The following is a 25,666-nucleotide window of genomic DNA, read 5'->3' on the forward strand; positions in this document are numbered from 1 at the left end:
ATGATAGACCTAAATGAAAACAAGGAGGAGGGGTCGGGCTGCTGCAACACCATGGAGGACAAGGAGAACAATCTCAAAACGGCCAGGTTGTGGAGAGATGCTGCCCTCCGCTCGAGGAAGCTGCGAAGCAACCTGCGCCAGCTCACCCTTTGCTCCAAAAACAGCCAGGAGGAGATAACTCTCCCTGAAGACATAAACGAGATTGAGGTGCTCAATTTGGGCAACAATGCGCTGCAGGAGCTGCCAGAGGGACTGGGAGCTGCACTCGTCAATCTGCGTGTCCTTGTCCTCCGCAGGAACAGGTTCGTGACAGTTCCCAGTGTGCTGTTTGAACTTGGGCAGCTTTTGGAGCTGGACTTGAGTCATAACTGTTTGAGGACCTTTTCTGAGGATATAGGCTTATTGAAGGGGCTCAAAAAGCTATGTGTCAGTCACAACAAAATCCAGTACTTACCGTCACAGATTGGAGCACTTTGGTGCTTGGAGGAGTTGGACATCAGCTTCAACGACCTACATGATTTACCCAGGTCCTTTTCACAGCTCAAGAAGCTACGCACACTGGATGCTGATCACAACAAGCTGAACCAGTTCCCCCCAGAGATTCTTGGCCTTAGTGACCTGGAGGAGCTTGACTGCTCCGGAAATAAGTTTGAGTCTCTGCCAGGTGACATTTCTAAGCTTCAGTCCATTAAAATCCTATGGCTCAGCAGCATTCACATATCCACATTACCTGACACATTCTGTCACCTGTGCAATCTTGAGAGCCTAATGCTGGACAGTAACAAGCTCACAGCTCTGCCATGCCCATTTAGCAATATGCAGAGACTGAAAATGGTTAATCTATCCTCCAATGATTTTGAGGAGTTTCCCCAGGTTATTCTTAACATCACAGGACTAGAAGAGCTTTACCTGAGCCGGAATCAACTGACTTTTGTCCCAGAGGAGATAGGCCAGCTGGTTAAGCTGGCAAACCTATGGCTGGACAATAATAAGATCACATATCTGCCTGATTCTATTGTGGAGCTGGAGAGATTGGAGGAGCTTGTTTTACAGGGTAACCAAATAGCCATACTTCCAGATAACTTTGGAAAACTCTCCAAAGTGAACATTTGGAAGGTGAAGGATAACCCTCTCATTCAGCCACCCTATGAGGTCTGTATGAAGGGGATCCCCTACATTGCTGCCTATCAAAAGGAACTTGCACATTCCCAGCTTGCTTTGAAGCCAAGATTAAAACTGGTCCTGATGGGAATGAAGAACGCTGGGAAAACACAGCTCAGGCAGAGTGTTGTTAGTCAGGAGCAGGATGCCAAAGCTGGGAACAAAGGGATTGATGTGACTAACTGGGTAGCAGATGCTGATCGCAGTCTTACATTTATAGTGTATGATTTGTCAGGGAAGCTAAACTATGACCTCATCAAACCATTTTTTCTCTCCCCCGGTGCTCTGTACATTCTTGTTTTGAATCTGAAAACGTACACATCCAAGACCTTTTATGCCCATGTGGGGTACTTTCTCCACCTCCTTGGTGCCAAAGTGCCCCATGCTGTGGTATGCATGGTGGGCACGCACACAGACCTGTGTGGAGACATGGAAGTGGAGGGGAAAAGCCTGGATATTCACAGGCAGATAGCCCTGCAGGAGAAGAGGGACACCCAGTGCCTGCAGAGTCTTGCCCAGCAGGTGGACCAGGCCATGGAGCAGGGCTTCAATGTCCGCACCTCCAGCCCCCACATCCTCTTCTATGGCGTCTCAGACAAGAATCTGAGACGTAAGAAAGCCCAGCTGCAGTACATGCTCAACCACAGACTGCAGATTCTGTCTCCCGTTCTGTGTGTCAGCTGCACAGAGAGCCAGAGAAACATTCAGAGACTGAGGGAGAAGCTCATGTCAGTGGCTGACCACCGGGAAATCTTCCCCAACCTCCACCGTGTGCTGCCCAAGTCCTGGCAGATGCTGGAGGAGTTGCACTTTAAGCCCCAGGAACTTTGGCTCTCATGGTGGGACTCAGCCCGCTTGGGCCTCCAGGCTGGGCTTACGGAGGACCGTCTGCAGAGTGCCCTGTCCTACCTGCACGAGAGTGGAAAGCTACTCTACTTTGAGGACAGTCTGATACTAAAGGAGTATGTCTTCCACAACTTACCACGCTTCATCACCATCCTCAATGTCTTCTTTCAGAGGGACGAGTCCACGCTGCTGGACAGGCTACTGGCGGACGGAGAAAAGGGGGACAAGGGGAGGGTCAGTCTGTTTCTGGAGGGGGACAAGGGAGAGAACCTCAGGGCTTCCCATCTACAGCACCACGTGGAAGGCTTCCTCCAGCATGGCCTCCTGCCTTCCAATGTCATCCGCCTGCTCCTGAGACCCCTCATCCAGACCCAGCAGGACCTCCACCTCATCATGGAGCTGCTGGAGAAGATGGGAGTCTGCTACTGCATCAACAAACCCCGCAGCAAACCTCTGAATGGAGCCACTGTCTGGTACAAGTTCCCCAGCTATGTCAGCAACGAGGAGCCCCATGCCGAGGCCTGGGTGAACGGGAGCTCTGTGGCTGCTAGTCAGTTCTTCTCTGTGGAGCAGCTGCAGATTGAATACAGCTTCCCTTTTCTCTTCCCTCCAGGGCTGTTTGCACGCTACAGTGTGCAGATAAACAGCCATGTGGTTCAGAGGTCGGATGGTAGGCACCAGATCTTTGCCTATCGGGGTAAAGTGCCTGTGGTGGTGAGCCACCGACCTGCTCGGGGCAGACTGCAGGCAGAGACCCTGTCCATTGCCAGCCATGCCTCCCTGCCAAATATCTGGACTGCTTGGCAAGCCATAACTCCGCTGGTTGAGGAGTTGAATGTCCTTCTACAGGAATGGCCAGGCCTCTACTACTCTGTGCATGTGCTGTGCTCCAAGTGCCTCAAGAGAGGGTCGCCTAACCCACACACCTTTCCAGGTAAATGTATTCCCTCTCTCTTTTCTCTCAATCTCTCTCTCTCTCTCTCTCTCTCTCTCTCTCTCTCTCTCTCTCTCTCTCTCTCTCTCTCTCTCTCTCTCTCTCTCTCTCTCTCTCTGTGTGTGTCTCTGAGGGATTTCACAGTCAGTCTGTGTCCTCACTGTAGGTAGTCCGAGTTATTTCCATGAACATGTCACACTAATCTAATCTATCAGTGATGTCATCTACATGACACAAAGAACAAATTGCTATACTTGGCCCCACCCATATTTTCATGTTTTCTTTATAAGCCTTTTACATTGTTATGGATGAAAGAGAATAGAAAAGAAAACTGTTAACAAAATGTTCCTTCACAAATATATCGAAAAAACTATGAGACAAAGAGACAGTATACACATGGAGAACCTCATATGTATGCACTGCCTTTGTGTTATATTCAATAAAGAAGAGGGCTTTATTGCTGTGTGAGAGAGGATGACACATTAGATGTGGAGTTCAGTCAGTGGGGGATGGAGGCTACACAAAGGCTATGGTGTGGCTGTTGGTGACATTAGCAAAAGCAAAGGGGGTGCTCATTGGGCTAAGCTCCACCTTAGAGGTACAAATTGGCCCCAGCGCTGTCTGGGTCTCCTACTGAGATCATGGGCAAGTTCTGACATGGCACCGAGGGTTGCCATGGTAATGCAACATGCCTTCAATTCTTGGAATGTAGCAACAGGAGGCTAGATTGTACAACATGCTGTCAGCTCTTTGTCAATCAGTAAAGATGCACTTGGCATACTGGAATCAGTGAATATGGGCAGTTTCTTAAATACATATTTATTTTACATACATCATTGGTCTGTATGTACGTGGCAGATACTGTATGTGTCACACTATCATCTGATGCTGTAATTGAGAGGAAGTGGGCCTACAGACTGTCAGAGGATGTTTCTTTTTTTCATTTTCTCAATAGTGATTCTACTGTTTTTGTTTTTGTATTTTGCAATTATGTTGGCTGTAGTGCTGGAGCTATAATGCACCAGGATTTTAAATCATGCAATATAGGTGTGGTCCTGGCATGAGCACGAGAGTGACTGCTGGGCTTTGGCCAGCTGGATGGATAGTTGCATATCTATCTACCCGATTCCCCTCCTATCCTATTTTCCCTATGTTAGCTCCCACATACTCTCTCGTACACTCCTCTCCACTCTCTTCATCATCTCTCTCTCTCCTTCTCTCTCTCTCTCTCTCTCTCTTGTTTCTGATTCTCTCCCTCTTGCTCTCTCTCTCCAGCCTAGGAAGGGCTTTGGCGGTCTTTGTGGATTAGTTCACGTCTGCGGCGTTGCTGGTTTGAATCATTAGACACGAGGCAGTGCTTTTTCAGAGCTCTTACCCTGGCAGCCCCTTGGCTTCTTGAGCGACCATCTGACTCTGGCCCAGGACGCATACCAACGGCTACACTAATGCACTGGAGCTTAGGCACAGAGGCTGGGTATAGCAGCACATAATTGTAAAGTAAGACCGACAGTCTCTGGCAGATATAAGTCATACAGTAAAGCCACAGGCCTCTGACAGGAAGTACATCATGCATTCAGGTCTTCTTCTTATCAATTGAAATAGGGATGGAGAAGAGTTGTAGAGTAGAGAATAAAGAATGTGAATAGTTTTACATGTTAAGGTCAGTGTTTGTGAATTTCATACTAAATGAAACTTGAAAACAAGTGCCTCCCGTCAGCAGCAGTAATCTACCTAGTGGGTTATAGTTTGTTAGTTTGTTTGGCCATTAGCGAGCAACTTTGACATTACCATTGATTGAATCAACTTTGTCATTATGTTTAGCCTGGTAATGATCTTCTACCCCAAAACAGCTTTTTTTATGGCATGCATCATTCACGTTTTGTCTGAGAGAGTCACTCCACACAAGCTAGTCTTTCTGCTTGGGTAATGAAGCAAGGCTGGATGTGCGATCATAGGCTGATGGCTTGGCATTGGTTGAAAAGAAAACTGTTTCTTTAGCTACTGGACCAGAGAATATGACCCTGCCTTCAACTTTCTATTGTTTTCAAGAGGCATTTCCTCCTTCTTTGTTATCAACACATTTTTGTGAGGCTGCAATGTTATGACTTCTGATCTCTCATAAAGATTATCACTGATCACACAAAAAGGGTCGATTTGGGATTGGTACATCCATTTTCTGGACTTTTCTATGAATGATATATAGCTGAAGAATATAACTTCAGAAACCAAAATATAAGCTTGTTTTACTCCATTGTTTGTAAACAATGTAATTGTAAACCAACACTATTTATACTGTGTATACACACTCTCTCTCTCTAGATATTTTGATTTCCATTGTAGAAAGAATGTAAAAAATTTAGATTAAATTGTGTTAGACAGTTCCATGATTTATTTATTTGGATCTCCATATAAACATATGTTCTATGCTTTAATTCCAGAGTACATTGAGACATTAAACTGCGTAAATTTCAGTAAAAACTGGGAAAATGCAGGTGTTCTAAAACTTTTGACCGGTAGTGTATATATATTTATGCCATTTTGATCTCATAGATGGTCATTGGTCAGTCATGGCATCCATAGCCCTGTCTATGAATTTAAGAGTGGTCACTCATCTCCAGCTCCATCCCTCAGCTGTCTACTAAAAACTGTGGTCTGGGACAGCTTTGTTATTGTTTGAATCCCAGATTTCCCCTGAACATTAAATTGCTGTATGCCTTATCACTGTAATTACTCTACTGTATAACAACATCATATTAACATGCAGAGTCAACTGTCAAATAGGAAGCTTAGGAGAAATTTACCCAGAAAATGGTGTTCGAGTAGGAGGGGCTTTAAGGAAGGTTTTGTTGATTGAGAGGCGGATGTAATGTGTTACAGGTTAGTGATTGGAATGTAAGGAATGGAGCGTTACCCCTGTACATTGCTCTGGTCTCGCCCCTTCCCCTCACCAGTTGCAATTCTCTTCATCTAGACTGACCAATAGCTGCTTAGTAATAGAGGGAAACTAAGTGTTTTATATAAACTAACTCTTTACACTGTTGGCAGTACATCAATTCATCAAAGATGGTACCGTCATTGCTGCTCCTCCTTATCAGCTTTAGGAGTTTGATGTCACCTAGCATAGGTGGTAACATCCTCCCTTGTGTGTCATCCTAGAAGTCTAATGAGGGATTTGTTCTGGCCTCATGTGATTAGTCATAGAGACAGGATGTGCTTGTCTGTTTGGCAACTCCCTGTTTCCTGCAGCACATGGAATGCCCCACCCCCACCATCTCCACGGTTCCTTACTTTATGTGTGTGTGTGTGTGTGTGTGTGTGTGTGTGTGTGTGTGTCTCTCTCTCTCTCTCTCTCTCTCTCTCTCTCTCTCTCTCTCTCTCTCTCTCTCTCTCTCTCTCTCTCTCTCTCTCTCTCTCTCTCTCTCTCTCTCTCTCTCAAGACCAGGTTAAGTAGAAGCAGATCACTGATTCAAGTAGTTAGTTTGCAGGTACTCCCAGCTGCACCTGCCAGTTGCCATGGGAATCGGCCTTGTTTTTGTTGAAGTAACGCAGTGGTTGCTACGGCGAGATAGTAATCCTAATGTTTACAGCTGATTTAGACCCTAGAATGTGACACTGTAGGATGACATTTTGTAACGTTGCTGGAAGTGATGTTTCTATCTGATAGTAGTGGTGCATTTAGTTTGTTAGGCACTTCAAAGATATTTTCATCATGATACCTGTGTTGTTGTCACTGAGGGACACCTAGTTTTATGATCACTGATCATATGTTGCCCCTGTAAAGGTATGACAATGAATACCTCTCCAACTGGGAGTTTATCCTGCATTTAGAGACACAGCTTTTCATCTGGCCTAATATGGACATAATATTTTTGGCTGCTGCTACTTGTTGATGCAGTGTCGGGGCTCCTCTCTCTCTCTCCAGTAGACAAAACATGGTGGATCCTTGAATACACTCTTTCTTCTGTGAGAGAGGATTTTGGTCCCAATCATCTTTTCCTCCCATCTGTTTCCTGACACCCCGGAATCAAACAAAAGCATTCTTCTTTTTATTCATTATCTGTCTCTGACTGTCTGGGACTGCAGATCTGGAGAAATCACAGCCATGCAGACGCTCACCCTCCTACGCAACCTCTCCAATCTTTGTGTGCGTGTGCGTGTGCGTGTGCGTGTGCGTGTGCGTGTGTGTGCGTGTGTGTGTGCTTTTTTGGTTTGACTGAGAGAGAGAGGCTCTGTTTGTGATTGTGACTATGAGTATGTGTGGTAACTGAAAGATTGATTGGTGGTGAGTGAGTAGTGTGCTGTTGAATTATTTTTCTTCCACACATACTCAGATGGGTTACCATCTGCTGATCAGGCAGATAAAGAGACATGGCTAAGACTACAAGTATGTTACCCTTTACACTACACAGAGTGTATAGTCACCAACAGAAGTTAACCTTAAGTGAGCTGTCCCATTCCCCTGTCAGTGTCAACTCAAACAGTGTTTATACAATACTGATCAAATCCAACAGTGGAATTCCTATTGACATCATACCTCTTGGGAAATTCCCAGGAAAGACAGGTCTACGGGTCATCGGGTGTGTTTCAGCATGTCTCATGAGCACTGCTGTGTCAGATTGTCACATACTTCAGGTGCTATTTACAGTATGTTTCTATGGTATTGGAACAGTGGATATGTTTGTACTCTTACATACCTTGACCTTTCACTGTGGTTTGAACTGTGTAAGAAGTAGGCTACAGACGGATACAAAAAGCTGTTCGCACCTGACATTCGGCTTCACTTGTTTTGTTGTGACATCACTCTGCGTTGTAATCTTGGTGGGGTGGAGCACAGAGACAAAAGGGTCAATCTGAGGGGACACGGTTTGGCCTTGGTGGGGGGTACATGTCTCTCATCCAACAGAATGAGAGATGTGTGAGAAACCAGAGTCTGATATATGGCTGTAGGCCCAGGAACTGCCCTTCTCCAGTACAGTACTCCATGAATTGTGATCCTGTCTGCACTGTGAATGGACAAATATATCTGGCCCAGTGGCCTAAATAGCTGCTTGACAACCTGTGAACTGTTTAACATGCCTAGCGCAATTATACTTCAATATGCTTAGCAGCATGGATTTAGCTGCATTTCAGTAGCATACCTCAGATGTTTCCTCAAAGATCACCAGTGCCTTCAAACAACCTCAAAGTAATATGAGTAATGGTTAGAAGTTTGTCCCTGTGATTATTGATACTGTATGGAAGAAGACCGGTTGAGATCTAGAGACAGGTGTCCTGTCTAAAGCCAGCATTGGTTCTTGGTAAAGGTGAATTCCCTCTCTGTGTAGATACTCACTGCCCAGTCTGACTCACTCCCACACCGCTGGGCAAGCCCCTCTAATCCGGTTTGGGGATCCTAGGAGGATTAGGCCGCTAGTTATAAGGCAGGTGGCTGGACATGAAGGCAAAGCAGTGTCGCTTATGTAATCACTGAAACACACGCACGCGCACACACACACACACACACACACACACACACACACACACACACACTTAAGCTCATTCAGCTCCCTTGCCAAGGGACAGTCAAGCTCTTGACTGTCTGTATCCTCACAGCCTTCTCTTACCCACACCGATCACCTTTAAAGGTCAAATGTTTACCTTTACGTTTACCTAGTTTTTCCTGTCTCAACAGCTGTGTGCTCCTAAGCCCAGGGCTTGAGGCTGCCTGCCCAGTAACAATGGTATGAAGACGAGTCAGTTCACTGGAGCATTTGTTTAGACATGTTCCCTCATTATTTCAATCTAATTCTGACCTGATACCTTTTTTGTGGATGTGAATGTAGTTTTTCCACTGAGGATAGCTAGCTACTACGGATGAATAGCCCTGAGTCATATCCCTAAGGCCCCTGCCTAGCCATTGTAGAGTATTATTGCTCTGGCATCTTCCAATCCAGGGATTTATTTAGGCAGGGCATAAATCAATCATCACATATTGTTTTCTCACTTCAGTCACAGCTCAGCAGCCATTTTAATTGCACTCCTGACAGGCTCCATACGAGCCCTGAGGGATCTTCCGCAAGGACGTGGTTGCTTAAGCTGAAGTTATTTTACTTCACATAAGATGCCAGAAACAAGTGTGTGTCATTTTCTGCACTGCCAAATATGCATACATGGGCCTCCGAGGCTAACATAGTGTCTGAGAAAGACACCAAGACAAGTTCAAACAGGGATCCCTGTCACAGGAGTAACATGGCCTAGATGAGATGTATGGTAAGATACGGTAGAGATCTGCAATAGAGATATCGAAATGAGGGAAAAGTTGTGTGTGTGTGTGTGTGTGTATGTCTTGCTTTTATTTATTAGATTTTTTTTTTTTTTTCAAGGTTGTCAGTCTCTTGCAGCTTGTGCTCTGTGGTTCTTGTGCTTTCCTATGGTTATGATTGTGTGCTTGGCTGTGAGTGTTTGCCCATAAAAACATTCCTCTGGTGGAGATGTTGGGAAATGACGTAGCACATACGCTCTGGCCAAGGACTGCAGGGTCAGGAGTGTACACCGAGGCTGGAGTGGATGATCTCACTACCAAAGTAGGGCCGTCTACGGGATGTGTCGGAGAGCGTTTGATAAAAAAAAGGTATCTTAGAGGCCAAGATAATATAAACCATACACTTTAATATAAGAAAATCAATCACCACATGACCCATGTAACGAAACGGAACAAAGAAATTCATGATTCATTTTAGAATCCTTACTTTTGATTCAGAGATGATTTTTTCTTCTTTTTGTTTTAAGTTGTTTCCTCAGGTGTAATGCTATGCAGCAGAAGGGCTTGACTTGTCGCTGAGTGGCTGTAATTTCTGAATGTGGGTCACAGCTTTTGAGGGGAAGAGATAGTATTCATCATATTAGTGACTGTGGCAGGAAACCTGGGGGTGGTTTTGTTATAATGGTGAGGTTCGAATGTCTGGAGTTTTCTGGCATAGGGATAATCATAGAAGTGAAAATGATAGAGCTCATATTGCTCTTTTGAATGATATACCTTGGCCTACTAAAGTGTCCCCTGTCTGTCTAGTACAGATCAGTTCTTCTATGGGTATCAGCACAGATGATTACCCTCTGTAAGGTCATGTTTGCACAAGTATCAGTCTAACTATTTATAGTGGCAAAATATACACCCTCCTATACTGCTGCTGAAATGCTCTCCTTCTACCTGTTCACCGTGTCTCGTCAAGCTGTAACTGGAAGCTTTGCCCCGACCTGAGAGCCTAGAAGAGGATTAATTTACGACGCGCTTCAGCCACCTTGCATTTTTCAAAATCACACACAAACACCCAATAGCAACCTGGCACTGATGAAGTCTTGTGTGAGAGAATTGCCGGAAGTCACCTGTTGTTTTTAATGTTCATCTACTTTTTTTATTTATTTTTTTGCTCTATGAAACCTGTCCCCAAAACGGCCCAGTAATCTCCTGGTGAGGACAACAATCCTGTTAAGTCCTCATCATGTGCCCTGGAGTTGTGTACAGTAAGCCTGCTGTATTATCTCAGACGTGACAGGGACAGTGGGGTGGACGTAGGGACAGGGACAGGTAAAGCTGCTTTCCTGCAGGACTGCAGGAGTTATGTCACTGGTCACCTGGATGTCTGAGCTCATCACATGACCCCAGTGCAGAGATTGTGGACCAATTGGATGGAGACATCTGATGTCAGAAGTGGAAGTAGAAGATCAAGGTTGCTTCAAAACTAATTTGGCTTTGAAAAACAACGAATTAGCATTAAGGCTTAGGCTTACATACAGTATATCTCCCAGATGGGAAAAAAAAACTAGTTTCTGTGTATATCAAACTCATTATTATTGATGCATTAAGACTATGCCACAACAAACTTAGCATCGATAATAACTTGAAATGTTTTTCTACTAAACCTCTTAAGAATTCACAACTGTAAATGTTAAATATACAGTTCAACTTCCAAATACCTGCTGTGTGTGGTGAATCTCTCCTCCTATTTATGGAACACTCCTCTGCCGCGCTCAAAATGGATTGTTGTGATTTACAGCTAAGAGGATTCTTTCAGTGTTAGAGACCACGGTTACAAACCGCTAGCCTCGAGACCACAGTCACACCACTCCAAACTTGCTACCGCAGCTACTGAATGCTGGCCTTCATACCACAGACTGTGCGCCACAGAACTACCTATTTTCTTTAGTCGACAGTTCTGCAAGCCACGTTGCCTGCCTGAGATTTGTATTTAATGTTTTATGAGCAAACCCGGTCCAGCATTTAGGTTGCCCCCTTCACTTGCTGGTACCAGAATGGAGGATATGGGGGACGAATGTAAAAGGACAGTAATCATCAAGGTTTAAATGTGTAGTTTTCCTAGAAGGGAGCTTTTCTCATTTGGCTGGCCATTGTCTGAATAAGAATTGAAAGGGGAAATGGATATCTGGAAATCAAATTAGGACACTCCCTTTTCTAGCTTTATCGTTGGCACTCTTAGGGTTTCCTTTCCGGTCAGAGCACACTCCTCTGGCATGGTCTTCAGTCTGGGAGCTGATGGCAGTGGGGGAGATGGACCGACGGTTCATATCCTGGATGCGGCACACTACTCCACTGCCCTCCAGCAAGACATTTGACCTGGATTGCTCCTTGGAAATATTCTGCTGTATGGAACTGGCAGTTCAGGCTAGCGAAGACTTGAGGTGTCATGGTAGAATTGAAAATGACAGATTGTACCGTCTTAAGTCTTGGCTCGGACAGGGGAAGCTGTGGGTTGCAGAATGCTTGAGTTTGAGGATGTGGTGTCAGGAAGGTTGAGGAAGTTCAGCTGTGTGTGTATGTGTGCGCGTGCGCGTCTTCAGTGCCTGGCAGATTGCCTTGCCTGTGTTCCATTCAGGCTTGTGTGAGGGACTATGGATGAATCCAACACAAGATTCAGCATGAGGGTAAACAGTGTGTGGGTTGCGTGTCTGTGTTCATGGTGGGAGATGGGCAGCAGTGAAGGGATGAGCAGCTGTGTGTTTAATGGCCATAACCTCCCGGAAGCGGATAATTAATGCACAGCATTCCATCAACAGCTTGTTACATAATGATGCTCGGGGATGCCCTTCTGGACAGAGACCCCTCCCCCCCCCCCTCCCCCTGTTCTCTTGACCTCCAGGGTGAACATCTATTTAAGGAGCCTCTCTCTGGTAGGAGGAAGAGCCTCTTTGGGTTGTTTGCTCTCCTGCGACTGTTTTGGCAATGCCGGATTAGTTATAAATATATAATATATTTATTTAGATACTGTATAAATATTTCTATGTTACTGCATTTCTTTTTTTTACACGATTTTAGTGACGCAGGCAAAATGTTCTCTTTTGCTTGAATGAGCAATCATTGGACTAATGTGCTAGAGGGGATTTCTCTCTGTCTCCCATCTCCCTGTGGCAGACTCTGACATGGCACATTTGATGATCATGGCATGTTTGCCTCTAGGATTCAGCACCAAAGTGGTAGCATGTTTAGTCATTTTGTTGTCTGCTTGTCTGGCCATGCTATCAGCAGATATACAGTAGATAACTGGGTATCCAAAAGTACATTACTGGATTAGCATTGCTTAGTGAGCGTAATTCCCGGGATTGTATAATCTAAAATGGACATTGTTTATGTAATCATCAGCCATCAGTGTGTGTGTGGCATAATGTGATTGGACAGCAGTGGGCTGGCCTGCTGTCAGCCATGAGGGGGATCATCTCATTATGCACCAGATGTTAACATCTGGCCTTCTAGCATCGTCACACACACACACACACACACACACACACACACACACACACACACACACACACACACACACTCTGGTACAGTATTTGATGACAGTCTCCTCCTTATGACACATGCACCACTTTGATACAATCTTATGAGGATGCTCATGGAATTATGCTTTTATTACCATCTTGAATCCCTAGAATACAGTGGCGGGCGGTGCATTTCACACCTAGGCCTTCAGTGATGTCCGACACATTCCTACCTGAATTATTCTACCTCTTAATACCATCGTTATGACGCCATGGCTCTAGAAACTAGACAGAAACACAGTATAACCGGGCGTTGCATCACCTTAACATAGTCAGACAAGTACAACAGAGTTATATTAATATTTCCGAAGCATTTTTAATCAATAAATCCGCATTTACAATGAAGAGTGTTAAACTAACATCTTTAAGATCGCTACATTACCCACGTCTGTCGTCTCGTCCACCATAATAGCGACAAAGGGTGCCTTTTTAATCTCCATTTTGATCTCTTCTTCCATCACTTCAGCAATAGCAAAAATCAGGTCGTTTTGTATTTTGCCTGACGTCCCAGTAAACACTTTGTTTGTGGACAGGTGGTAATGTAAATCTGGGTTGTTTTCAGCCAGAAAAGAAAGAAGCTCAACGTAGTTTCCTCTGTTTGTGGACTTGGCGCTTTCATTGTGTCCCCTAAATGAAAGTTATTGTTTACCCAAAAACAGGACACAATCGATCAGTATTATCGATCAGTCAACGAAAGCTTTCGTTGTGAGGCTCCGTTTCCCTGCGAACTTTCAAAAGTTTCACATCTACCGGCATAGTTCCGCATCTCAATAGTGAATATCAATAGTGCGTAGCAATAGTGCGTAGCAATAGTGCGTATCCAATCAAAAGACGTGCTGGGTGCTGACATCATTGAGCCTTACAGCAGGCGCCGTTGTTGCTTTTGCTCGCATCTACGTAGGTTTACTAGGTACGCCACAGGTTTTCTCGTTCCAATGTTAAGTTACAGGTCGAATCCGCAGCACCGTTTAATGAGAAGGCGGGCAGATTTTTGAGTCCCCTAGCAACACATTTTGATTGGATAAAAGCTCTAACATAAAGGCCAGCCCTCCAAATCTCAATCGGAGACTGGAAGCAGCGCAACCAAGAGGAAAGCTATGAAATGAAGAGAATAGACTATGGGGAATCATTAATACATAATTGTGGAAAATATATATTAAAATAAAATGTATATTCTGATGATGTTTAGGCCAGCAGAGAAGGCCTTGCTGGCCCTGACGGCACACCACTGCTAGAATATGCGTAGAACAAAATGGGTTAAGATTGAGGTGCTCGAAATTGATCCCAGCCCATTGCCTGTCCTATGATGGTAGCCTGCCTGCCTTCTCTATTACTGCCTTAAAGATGCAATATGTAACATGTAATAACAAGCTTTCTAAAAGCTTTCTAATGGTTGTAATGACTGTTTAATTGGTAGCGATCAGAGAATGAGATCCCTTGAGAGAAAGTACTTTCTAAAATGGAGTGTCTAGGGGCAATGCAGAAACATAACAGCTAATGTCCGATACAGCAAGTCTATTTGTTGATGTTGTTGTTTTAATCTTCAAACTGAATTTCGCTGTGGTGGCAGGTTTATAACCGACGTATACCCTGCTCCTTGTAGTCCTCTCTCCAGTGCAGATGTTTCCTGTGAGCGGGCTAATGCTCCAGTGATTAAAATCCACTCTCTGCCTGCCAGGATTAAGCATCATAAAGCACGGCCATCTTGAACACACAGGTGCTGCTGCTCTCTCCCCTTCTCCCCCTCTCTGCCTCAAAGGACCACAGAAGGCTGTCTTTGACACTGTCGAAATCTCTGTAGGCCCACTCTGTGTTTGCAGCCCCACTCAGTCCCCACGGCAACTTGTGAGTGGAATGGTCGGACGTACGGAGGTTATTTTTGGGCCTTCTCCTCTGGCATGGAAGTCGGCCAAACATTCCTCAGGCTCTAGGGCTATGTCAGGAGCTGCTGTTCAAACACGATAAGTATCATTTAACGTGTTTGAGAGCCTGGTGAGTGGTCACCAGAGCTTCCTGTCTCTCTTGTTAAGCATCCGAGATACTTCTGGCTCGTCCGTCTCCACCTCTGTTTAACCCCGAGTCTTATCAGGCTAGGAGGCTCTGCTGCCCCGTGTTTCTATCTCTTGGTACTTGTCCTGTAGATCTGCTTGTCTACTGTTTGTTAACATAGTTCCACAGCCTAGCGTCATTGTTGACAGTCCTTGACGTGTTCAGACGGTGTCTGGTGTTCCCTTACTTAGTCAAATGTACTTGTAAATCACTTTGGATAAATGTCTAAAATGTAGATGTTTTGATTCTTTTTTCCCCCCTCTAAATCCTTGTTTTTTCTCTCACTGGAGAATGAATACAAGACTTTCCTTGCTAATGTCCTGATATGGGCTGAGGTTAACCTAGTGCTGTTTAGCCAAACACATACCCTCTCGTAGTTGAGAGGCAACTCGAGGTCCAATGCCAGCCTACATCAACCACAAAAGAATGTGAGTTACCAAGTGTTTACAATAGGTTCTACTGTTTGTTTTACCCCACACCTTGTTCTACAGTGGAATGTGACGCTTGTAATTGTGAGTAGAAGTTTTAGCTGATTTGATGGTCAATATTTCTTTGCTTTGGATTAAAGAATTAGACAAGATCTAGGCTAGTTCATCCTTAACAAGAGCGGCAGACAGCAGTGTGGAAATCTCATCAGTGCACACCCTTGACTCAACCACATCTGACCACCAGACGGCTGCTAAGCGTGTGTGTGTGTGTGTGTGTGTGTGTCAAGGAAGGGGAAATAACATGTGTGTATATATAAATATGGCTATTGGTGTGTTGCATGATGATCTGGGTGTGCGTGAGTAAGACGTGTGTCTCTGGTCATGTGTGTTGATAGCGTGACCCTGCTGCTCCCTGAGACTTTGTTATTGGTGATGAACACACTGTAATGCTAATCCTCTGGCCGAGCTGCCTGTGGTCTCTGCCTCCCACTCACCCACTGCTCACTCCCTGCCCTGACGGACGCCGCTACACGGACGCTGCAACACGGACGCTGCGCTGGCAACCCAAGCACTGTTGTCTGTATGGCATGCCCTAGCTGTCTGACGTGTACTAGCAACCCAAAGGCCACTATCAACAACACGCTGGCAACCTACACCTCCAGACTCAACTGTAGCAGAGCCACACTATCACTTCACTCAGAACCTGAGCTGATGGGACTATTTATAGGCAACCTGAGCTCTCCTTCCCCTGTACTGATGTAGCTTTCCCTGCTCCCCTCTGTTATGAGGTCAAACGGTAGGCTGCTGATGAGGGCCATATGTGGGCCTCAGACGTGGTGCACCTGATATCGCTGAATAAGTGAGATTGTTGTCATCTTCTCTTGATTTGTTATTTTAGATATTGATTCATTATTACAATGAAAATAATACCACCACTGTGCTTTTCTACTAAGAGTGCACCATTCGACTATATAGCCTCGTGGTTCACGTTCAGTGTTAGTAAACCATACCAGCGGTATATAGACCGGGAAAACAGAAAAGCATTTTGCGGCATAATGGTGAACCTATTCATTTGAAGACCAACACTTTGAAACACTTTCACCTCATGAACACTTCAGAGGTACAGGCCTGTACCACATTTGACCCAGATTACAGACTGTACACAGGGTAGAGAGTAGCATGTCCCTGCATTCAAGTTCCCATCAAAATTGTATGGAATGTTAGTGCTTGATATACCAATATTCTGCCTACAACACATAGTTAGTCTAGTGATGTCAGAATTGCGGTTGCTACAGCTTCATTGTTTCTAATTCATTATTTCATTTGTTAAGTACAAACGCACTATATTTATAACAACATTTTTGTCCTGTGCCTTTTTGTTTTGTGTTCATTGTGCATCTCCCTCTGGTGTACGAGTGTGTGAGTACGCTAATGATGATGTGTGTAGACATGGTGTGGCAGGAGCCTCATCAGAATCTCTGACACTCAGACCCTCCAGTTGAACAGCTATTGTCCCTGCCCAGCCCCTCCCCTCCCCCTTATAGGACAGGGGCTACAGGAGGCTCAACTGGAGGGCTGTAGTTGAGTAGAGCCACTACCCACCCTCCTTTGTCCCTCTGCCTCAAAGAGAGAGACTGCTGTTTCCTCCCCCCTTAAAATCACTTGATTATTCTGATCCACCCAGTTCCTCTCTATCTCTCTCTCTCTCCCTCTCTCGTTCACATGTGTGTGTGCACACGTACATGCCCCCCCCCCCCACACACACACACACACACACATGATTTATTAATCAAGGAGGCCTAGGCCAGTGGGGCATGTTGGAGTGGCAGGCTGTAGGGGAGGATTGTGTGTTTTAGCTTTTGTGTGTGGACATGCTCCAAGAATACATCAATAGTTGCCTTGTTACCTTTGTTGGCCTCTATACTGTAGTGTTGTAGTGTAAGGGTAGGGCTGGTACAGGAGATGTTATCACTGGGGCCATCATCCGTGGGGTTGTGGATTAAAGTATGGATTAAATTGATTCCCTCTAAAATCCCCTGACAGTGACATAAGATGATTTTTGTATTGAAACCAAAAGGGATATTTTGTTCTTTGTCCAATCCCCCCACCCCCTCTGCCCTGCTTTTCAACAGAGGCGATTATGACTTTCCCTTTGACATGCTCACTCGCATGTGTTTGATGTGTACTTTCATCTCTAGCGGTTGTGTTTTCTGTGTGCAGAGCAGTGAAAGGAGAGGAGGAGGCATCCACTGTCTCCCATCTCTGCCTCATTAATATGGAACTCAGAGTGACTAGGCAGAAGGCAGCTCGCTGGCAGCCCTGCTTGCTTTAGGCCTGACCCGGGCACGCTGCCAGCTTTGTCATGGTAGTCAGTCAGGCAGTGGGTGAAAGTTGCCGCCTCTAAGGCAGTGGCATTGTCTTTGTTTCTCGGAACAGCTTACAAAGCACATCTCTCCTAGGAGTAACTCAGGGTGTGTGTCAGTCTGATAAAGAGCTTCAAGTCAAATCTCAGTGTGATTTGGAGTCTTTATAGTCTTTATCAGAGAGAAGTATAACAGTGGAAGGGGTAAGTGTGGCAGAGGGCCGAGGGAAGGGGGAACCCCTCATTTGACTTGCTTGCTTACTTACTGCGGCTGAGGATGAGCAAGAGGCGATGAGGCATGATTGTTAAACAGACAGTTCATTAGAACGTATGGAAGTGAGGGTGTCAGGGAATGAAGGAGGAGACATAAAGGGGACAATGCCCACAAAATCAGTTGAGGAATACTCTGGCCTGGGTCACTCATTTAGTGAGGGGATGGAAGATGACGCTCCCCCCCACCCCCATCCTTGGGTCCGTCTGCACAGAGAAAGTAATTCAGAGAGCAGTCCTTTGTTTTTGTTTTGTTTTCCCGCATGCCTCCCTTTATCTGAAGGCCGTATCTTCATCTATCACTGTCAGTAAGGCTGTGTGGACACACAAGAGCCCCAACCCCTCTTCACCCCGCTCCCTCCCCTCCCATACGGCCTAGAGCTGGCTGGGGCTCACGAAAGAAAGGAAGTGGATGTGAAGAACTGAGGCCTACATAGTGCGGACGCCATTGTGAAAAGACCAGGCCTTGAAGGCCCAGCTAGACTCTCCTCCTGTGGTTTTCCAAACATGTTCAGCATCCTACTGGGAGTTTCTTTAGAGACGGGAAAATCGTTATGGAGAGAGTCTGGAGAAATCGCTGTTTCCCTTTTATGGTGGGGGATAGAGCTCTCCAGAGAATCAGAGAGAAAGAGCAGGAATGGAGTGCCTGGCAGAGGAACAAGCCCGACAGAGCAGAGTAGCAGCAGAGGAATGCGTCTCCTTCTCTCCTTCCTACCTGCTGATGAGCTCTCGGTGAGGAGGGGGAGACGTGAGGGAGACGTGATCTGCACATTCCTTGAAGTCCAGCCCAGACTTCCCCCTCACTGTACAGTATGACTCTCACTCACTCACTCAGCAGTGAAGGAGGCCAGAGCGAGACAGAGAGAGAGCATTGACTGTGCTCTGAACCAGATCAGGAGAGAGAGAGAGATAACTGGCTATGTGATTCAGCATCTGTGATGTTTCCTGGAACCCCATCCCTCCCCCTCCTCCACAGAAACAGTTGGTGCCAACAAACACTCTCAGGAATAAAGCACTTGGCTATTACTGTACATTGTCAGGATGTCCTGTAAGTTAAATGGTAATGCTATAAATTCCTATATTGCTATATATTAAGTCTATTACAGGATAGACTTAACACCTTTATTTCAGTCTGTGTCTCTTATATTTGACTTGAGAAATAAGCTATTCTGACAATAGTTCTGACTATTGTTTGGTGTGTGTAATCCATCGATGCCAAAGAGGTCCAACATGTGAGATGGAGCACTGCTTTCTTCTGACCAGGAGAGAATAGAAAATCAATGGTCCTAATGGTTTAAGTGCTGCTGATGACAGGATGTTAGATTGGCTGCTGCGCCACACTGCCAGACATAAAGTCGAGCACTGTGTTGTTGAGCTTGGGTGATTAATGTATCATAGGAACACGTGTGTTAGTTTATATTTGTTAATAATTTAACTGATTGCGTTTATGGTTTATGACTCTACTACCAACTGCTGGTTTATGACTCTACTATAGCTTGCTCATTTAGCTGTTGAGTCTAGGAAAAGAAGACGCATGCAAAGTGTTTGGTTTGGTTTCACATACCAAGACCAGAGCAAATATAAACTAGGGTTACAAACTGACGCTGTCCTTGGTAACTAACTGTCCCCTATTTCCTTTCAGATAGAGTTGCTTTGGGAGTCATGGTTTTACAGCAGGATAGGCTGGGGCTGTAATATGTACATTGTTGATCCAGCAGGTCAGAATATGATGACTAGATACTGCAACCAGGTCAATCTGTGTGTATAGCAGATAAGCCCAGATCAGACTCTCTCTGTTGATAGGTCAATACAATATTAGTGAGCTCGAGGCAGATGCCTGACAGAGAGGTATTAGTACCACACCAGATCTGCTCAGCAACAACAAGGGTGCACCAATATTATGCCAAGGAAAACGGTTAGTTTGATATTCTTCCTTCTTCTAGCATTGTAACTGCCAATGGCCCCTGGTCATAGCGTAGATTACTTCAATGACTGGATAGATGATTCACTTACTTAGACAAATCTATTTGTTGTAAGTCGCTTTGGATAAAGGCAGCTGTTAATGCCAAAAATATAACGTAAAAAATCTATATTTAATCTACCCCCCAACTAAAGCCTGACAAATCACGGAAGCACTAAACATTGTACAAGGTAGGACAGCAGATACAGTAGTAGTAGTAATACCAGCTCTGCCTGTGCTCTGTTTTGCTCAGACTGTCTCTCTTTAAAAGACAGACTCGGTTTACTTTTCGCAGGATGCAATGGACATTTCATAACAAGTCCTTACATAATTATAATTATAATAATTGCAAATGCATTGACGTCTTTTCTCTGATAGGATTTACTGTTGTCCGTGGCCTTCAAAACGCAGTGTGAGTACGGTAGTACATGATCCAGTTAGCTAGGACGTGTGTGTTTGTAGCAGTCTGAGGGTGAGCCCACGGTGTTAGGCTCTGGACAGATACAGGGGAGTGGGGTTTAGTGTGTCCTCAGTCTGCTTGGCTGTACTGCTGCTGCTGCTGCTACTGTGCATCACTGTCAAAGGTAGAGCCACAGTGTCTGTGATCTTATTTAGTGAATGATGATATCACCCATTGTTTCTATCAGTCATCCCAATCCCACAAGCATACGTACGCACGCACAAATCCCTACCATGCCCAGTTTGTTGTGGACTAGCAGAAAGGGTTGGAGGAGCCTATTTTTAGCTCTCGAGTTTCCTTCCATTACGGAGGCTGTGACTAAGGACGAAATGGGAGAAGGAACAGAGCTTGTTTAGGCCTTTCACTCTTTTCCTGAGACTGTTCAGTCTTATTGCACCTGCTGCTTCCTGCAATTGTTCTGAGGTATTTTCAGCCATTCACTGAATATTGGTCAAAGGCTTGGATTTAGCCAGAACATCTATAGGCTTCTCCCAACAAAGACTGAAGTCTATCCGTATTTTAGCCCTCATTAGATATGAAGTGGTCCTTGATAAAGAATGTAGGCCAGGCGTGTTTTTCTGGACTTGCACACAAGAAGCTGGTTGTTGGACCTACAGATGGCCTGTTAGTGAGACTAGTGAGAGGGTGGTGTTGTTTTTCCCATAATTGGAAGGCCGGAGCATGTAACTTACAGCTGGGGTGTCAGCCTGCCCTGTGCCTTCATTCAGGAAATGGCCTTGAGTGTAAACACACACACACACACACACACACACACACACACACATACACACATGCTCAACCTGTCTAATTGTATAACTGACAATGACCCCACCCTCTCTCTGAGTGTATCTGCAGCCATTGAACAATGCCTGATAGAGCCCTACACAAAGGTCTCCAGGGAAATGAACATGCAGTTACTGGGCTCATTGTGCTCTCTGGCAGGTTCTGCCACCCAGTGGTCGTGCAGTCAAATCACCATCTAGTGGACAAAAAGCAAAACAATCCACTGTATTGACATAATGATCACCCAAGTATGTTTCACTGCCTATGCTCTGTCAGAATATTGTCTTAGAGTCTTCCAAAACCATCCTTTGATCAATTATGTTTTAGTTGAGTTAAGACTGGATAATCTAGTATTTGATCCAATAGTCTACTGTATATTTCAACCTCTTTCTCTCATCCCCTCTCTCAGGTGAGCTGCTGAGCCAGCTGCGCCCTGAGGGCCTGACTGAGATCATCTGCCCAAAGAACGGTTCAGAGGGCGTCAACGTGGCGTTGGTGTACCCCCCTACGCCCACTGTGGTCAGCCCCTGTGGCCCAATGAGCCACCCTGTCTGACTGTACCCCCCATGTCTGCCTCCCTCACCTATGCCACACATCCAGTACCTGAACCCCCCCCACCCCGGCTCTCCCTCTGTCCCCCACAACCTGGACACACACAGCCTTGCAAGGTCATAGAGAAGTGCACCATCAGCTTTATACAGCAGAAAGGATAACTGTTAGACACGTAAGTATGCTGAAATGTAGGCTGAGGCCAAGATAAAAAAAAGTTCTCGACTACATTTTTCACAACTGAGTATCTAGTACTGTATTCTTGAATTGTATTATTTTATTTACTTTGCAGGTTGTCCAGCTGTTCATGCACTGCCTCGCCATATTGACAAAGACAGTATTGAAGGACTTTGACTGAAAGTAACCGTTACCTTAACCCTTATGCCATCCCATCAAGACGCCAGAACTCTGCCAAACCTCTCTCCTGTCTCACCAAGAAAAGACATCTATCCATGCTATCAATTCACTAATAGAGGGGCAATGAGTGGGCAAAGACCTTTGAGTGGTTCTTCTCTATGAAGTGGCATCAAGAAAGTGTGGAAACCCTCTTTGCTGGACTGATATCCATTTAAATTTCCCATAATGCTGCTTGTCCTGTCCGGATGTAGGCTGAGATTGAAGAACAGAACTTTAACCTCTACTGTGCCATGCTGTTCTATAACGGGGAATGGCAGCGGTTGAGTTTTGAGTGTCACTTTCAGGGTCTGTCTGTCTGTCTGCCTGTCTTTCTGCTTATACTGTAAACCAAACTCCAGATTCTTGTTACTGGAGACGGGATGGCAGGGGGTATATGTGTTCACCCCCATGACTTATTGTATACTTGGCTAAACACAACAATACCACACCTTACCTTGTACAGTTTGTTATGCTTGGCTTTAGCTGGCAAAGTACAGGATGTACAGTATCATCTGAAGTGAATGCTGTAATTACATGTTATGACAATTCAATGGACTGCCTTTATGCCAAGGAATTTCCAGTTCAACTGGATCTGTGAAGATATTTAATTGTAACATATCCTGACCAAACCATGGTGTGATATACTGTATGTCATATGCCATTTCAACCTTAGTAAGAAAAGTACTCAGTTTCTCTTTAGAAATGTCCAAAAATGATAATTGTGTATGTAAATAAAAGGTAATCATGTTCTTTAATGGAAACCGAGAGAAAGAAGACTTCTTAAGGGGGTTAAGTTTGAAGTGTTCTTTACACTGCTCTTGCTCATTTTGGAATAGATGAATTTGTTTCAAGATGTTTTATCACTGCTATGGGAAGATACTGCAATATGTTTTAAACAATTACGAAAACCGTTAATACACCTTTTGTATATAATATCTTTATTTTTGTATGTCGACACAAGTTGTCTCCACCCTCTCTCAACATTACTATCAGTGTAAGGTTGTGCATGGCTCACTTGGCCTACGTGAGAATGCACATACTTTTTATATGTAGCTGGTCAAACCATCTCACAACACTACATAAAAAGCACCAAATACAAATAAACCAACTGCTGGTTTTGATATTACCATATTGTTGTCTGTTTTCTTTCTACAACCTTTTTATTTCCCCTTAATAGTGTTGATACAATAGCTTCGAAATACTGATTAAGTGAAATAATGCCATTACATTGTACTAATTGTAATACATTAAACATCTTTTGATTGATGAAATCCAAAAGAGGAATGAATATGTACTGTAGATACTGAATGAAAGTGCCTATGGTACAAACAGTACATCTCCACAACACTCAAACCCAACAAATCCACTTGAATGAGCAGTGTTCATCAGGAGTGCTATGTGCAGTCTTGGTTGAAACCCAAGGAGATTACATCAATTAGACAGACACGGGTAAACAAAAAAAGATTACTGCCTTTTCTTGATCCTAATCTATAATCTACAACAGATATATCTAGAGGAAGCTTTGATCTCCACTTCAAAATGGTTTGGGATCAATAACACTCTAGGCCAGGGCAACAAGAGACAAGAGGATTAGATACAGGATCTTGGGGTAAAGGGAAGGTGACCAGTGAGTTGACACTAGATCAGACCTGGGCATTGTACGGCCCCCCATAATAATAGAAATAACATGTAAATAAGTGTAGGCAATGCGTCCAGTACAATTGCATTGCTTTTATTTTGAAGGCGACAGTTTTATTTTCAATTTACGTATGTGCGACTATGTTATGGCGCTTTTCCACTACCGTGCCGACCTGTGTCGTACCGCGTGAGCCCGGTTTGTTTTGCTTTCTCCATTGCCAACCGAGCCGGACCGCTTTAGTTCTCGTTTCAGAGGGGGAGGTACTTTTTGCCAGGCTGTGTGTGACGTGTGACGCTGCAGACCGTTGATTGGTCAATGGAAATCGTCACAACATCGTCATCCCTTATGGCCTTGAGTGTTTTAAATACCACAACAGATTTCGTTCTCGGAAAATGTCACTTACTGTTTCTGTAATAACTTATTAATAAAGATTTGAAAAATTATGATAATCATCTTAGTTTAATGTCATTTCAATGCATCATAGAACTTTTATTTACAAGCATAACGAAAACATCACTATTATGGCTATGCTAGACATGCATTGTCGGTGTGTGTGCACTGCGTTTATATAAAAAAATTTGACAAGTAAAGGTAAGCTAGCTAAGTAAGTAATCTAGCTAACTATGATTGGAAACGAAGTACTATCCATTTAGAATTATAGAAGATCTAGTTGTGTTTTCCTGCTGGTCTCGCTGCCTGGGTTTGAACAGACTTTGGAATAAACTACAACATCTCCATAGCCTACGCTACATTATAACTTTGCCTCCTCTGAAAAAAAATGGTGGGATGTAAGTATTTAAAGCATTTAAATAGTTTAGTTTATGTTCAACTGGAAAAGGTAGTGATCACAGAATTTCGTGTTTTGACTCTGCTGGGAGTTCGTTAAAAATGCCTTTAAAAAAGCCTTGTATGTATATATATACATATGTATATATCTGCCATAATATCATACCTCCACTATGATTGGAAATTAAGTAGTGTCCAAGTGAAGTGCTCTTATGACACGTAACTCCTCCTACTGTCCCGGGTCGCTCCAGGTATGTTGTGTATAATGGAGAAGCGTTTCTGAAAATATGGTACGGGTAGGATACAAATGCGTGCCGTACCGAACCGTACCGGTCTGGTCAATGGAAAAGCGCCAATAGTTAACTAGGTACCGTAGTAGTGTGGATTACTCACTCACTCATCCATTGCATTGCAATATTTTGACTTGACTAGCGAGTGTGTCATTGATTTTCAACAACGTTGACATTTATTTACATCAGAATAAAAGTCTGAAACTTGTTTTTTTTCAGAATAAAAGTCTGAACCTTGAAAAGACAGGAAAAAAAAGTTTCTGAATAAAAGTCTGAAAAAAAAAGTTTCAGAATAAAAGTCAGAAAAACACCTCTGCAGGTACTCATCCATGAAATGAACATGATGTGTTCTCCCTTAACCTGCAGTGTGGATAATACACCCAGCGACGTTCAGCTCGAACTCATTGACCTGCAGTCTGATACACTACTGGCAGAGCACTTTAAGTCAGTATCACTGCTGGACTTTTACTCTTCTCTCAAAGAGGAGAACTTTCCACACATGAGGAGGCATGCTCAGAGGATGCTTGTTCTCTTTGGATCTACCTACACATGTGAACAAACATTCTCAGTGAGGAAGTTCAACAAATACAGATACAGATCCTCTCTCACTGATGATCACCTGTCAGCTGTCCTTCGCATCTCCACCTCAGACATTCAACCAGACTTCAGTGCACTTTTCTCACTGAACACAAAAAAGAACTGAAAAATATCAAAAGCACTTGTTACTTTTTCTACTCAGATGCTTAGCTCTGTGTGTTGTAACTTTATAGTTAGTTAGACAGTTAAAATAGATTGATTAATATTTTACATGATTGATTCACAGTTAAAATAGATTGATTAATGTGTTACATGATTGATTCACAGTTAAAATAGATTGATTAATATGTTACATGATTGATTCACAGTTAAAATAGATTGATTCATATGTTACATCATGATT

General features: G+C 44.2%; 1 protein-coding gene across 1 annotated transcript; it reads left to right on the plus strand.

The window, feature by feature from the left end:
- mfhas1 (multifunctional ROCO family signaling regulator 1) lies at positions 1 to 25,429 on the plus strand (the record flags this gene model as incomplete). The annotated part of the gene is given in 5 exon segments (XM_080529504.1): positions 1 to 2,941; positions 21,476 to 21,567; positions 21,570 to 21,665; positions 22,224 to 22,291; positions 25,093 to 25,429. Coding segments are annotated over 5 exon segments (3,534 nt in total).
- Positions 25,430 to 25,666: the final 237 nt, after the last annotated feature.

Source organism: Nansenia antarctica, assembly GCF_963989245.1.
Source record: "Nansenia antarctica genome assembly, chromosome: 4".
Taxonomy (NCBI): Eukaryota; Metazoa; Chordata; class Actinopteri; order Argentiniformes; family Microstomatidae; genus Nansenia; species Nansenia antarctica.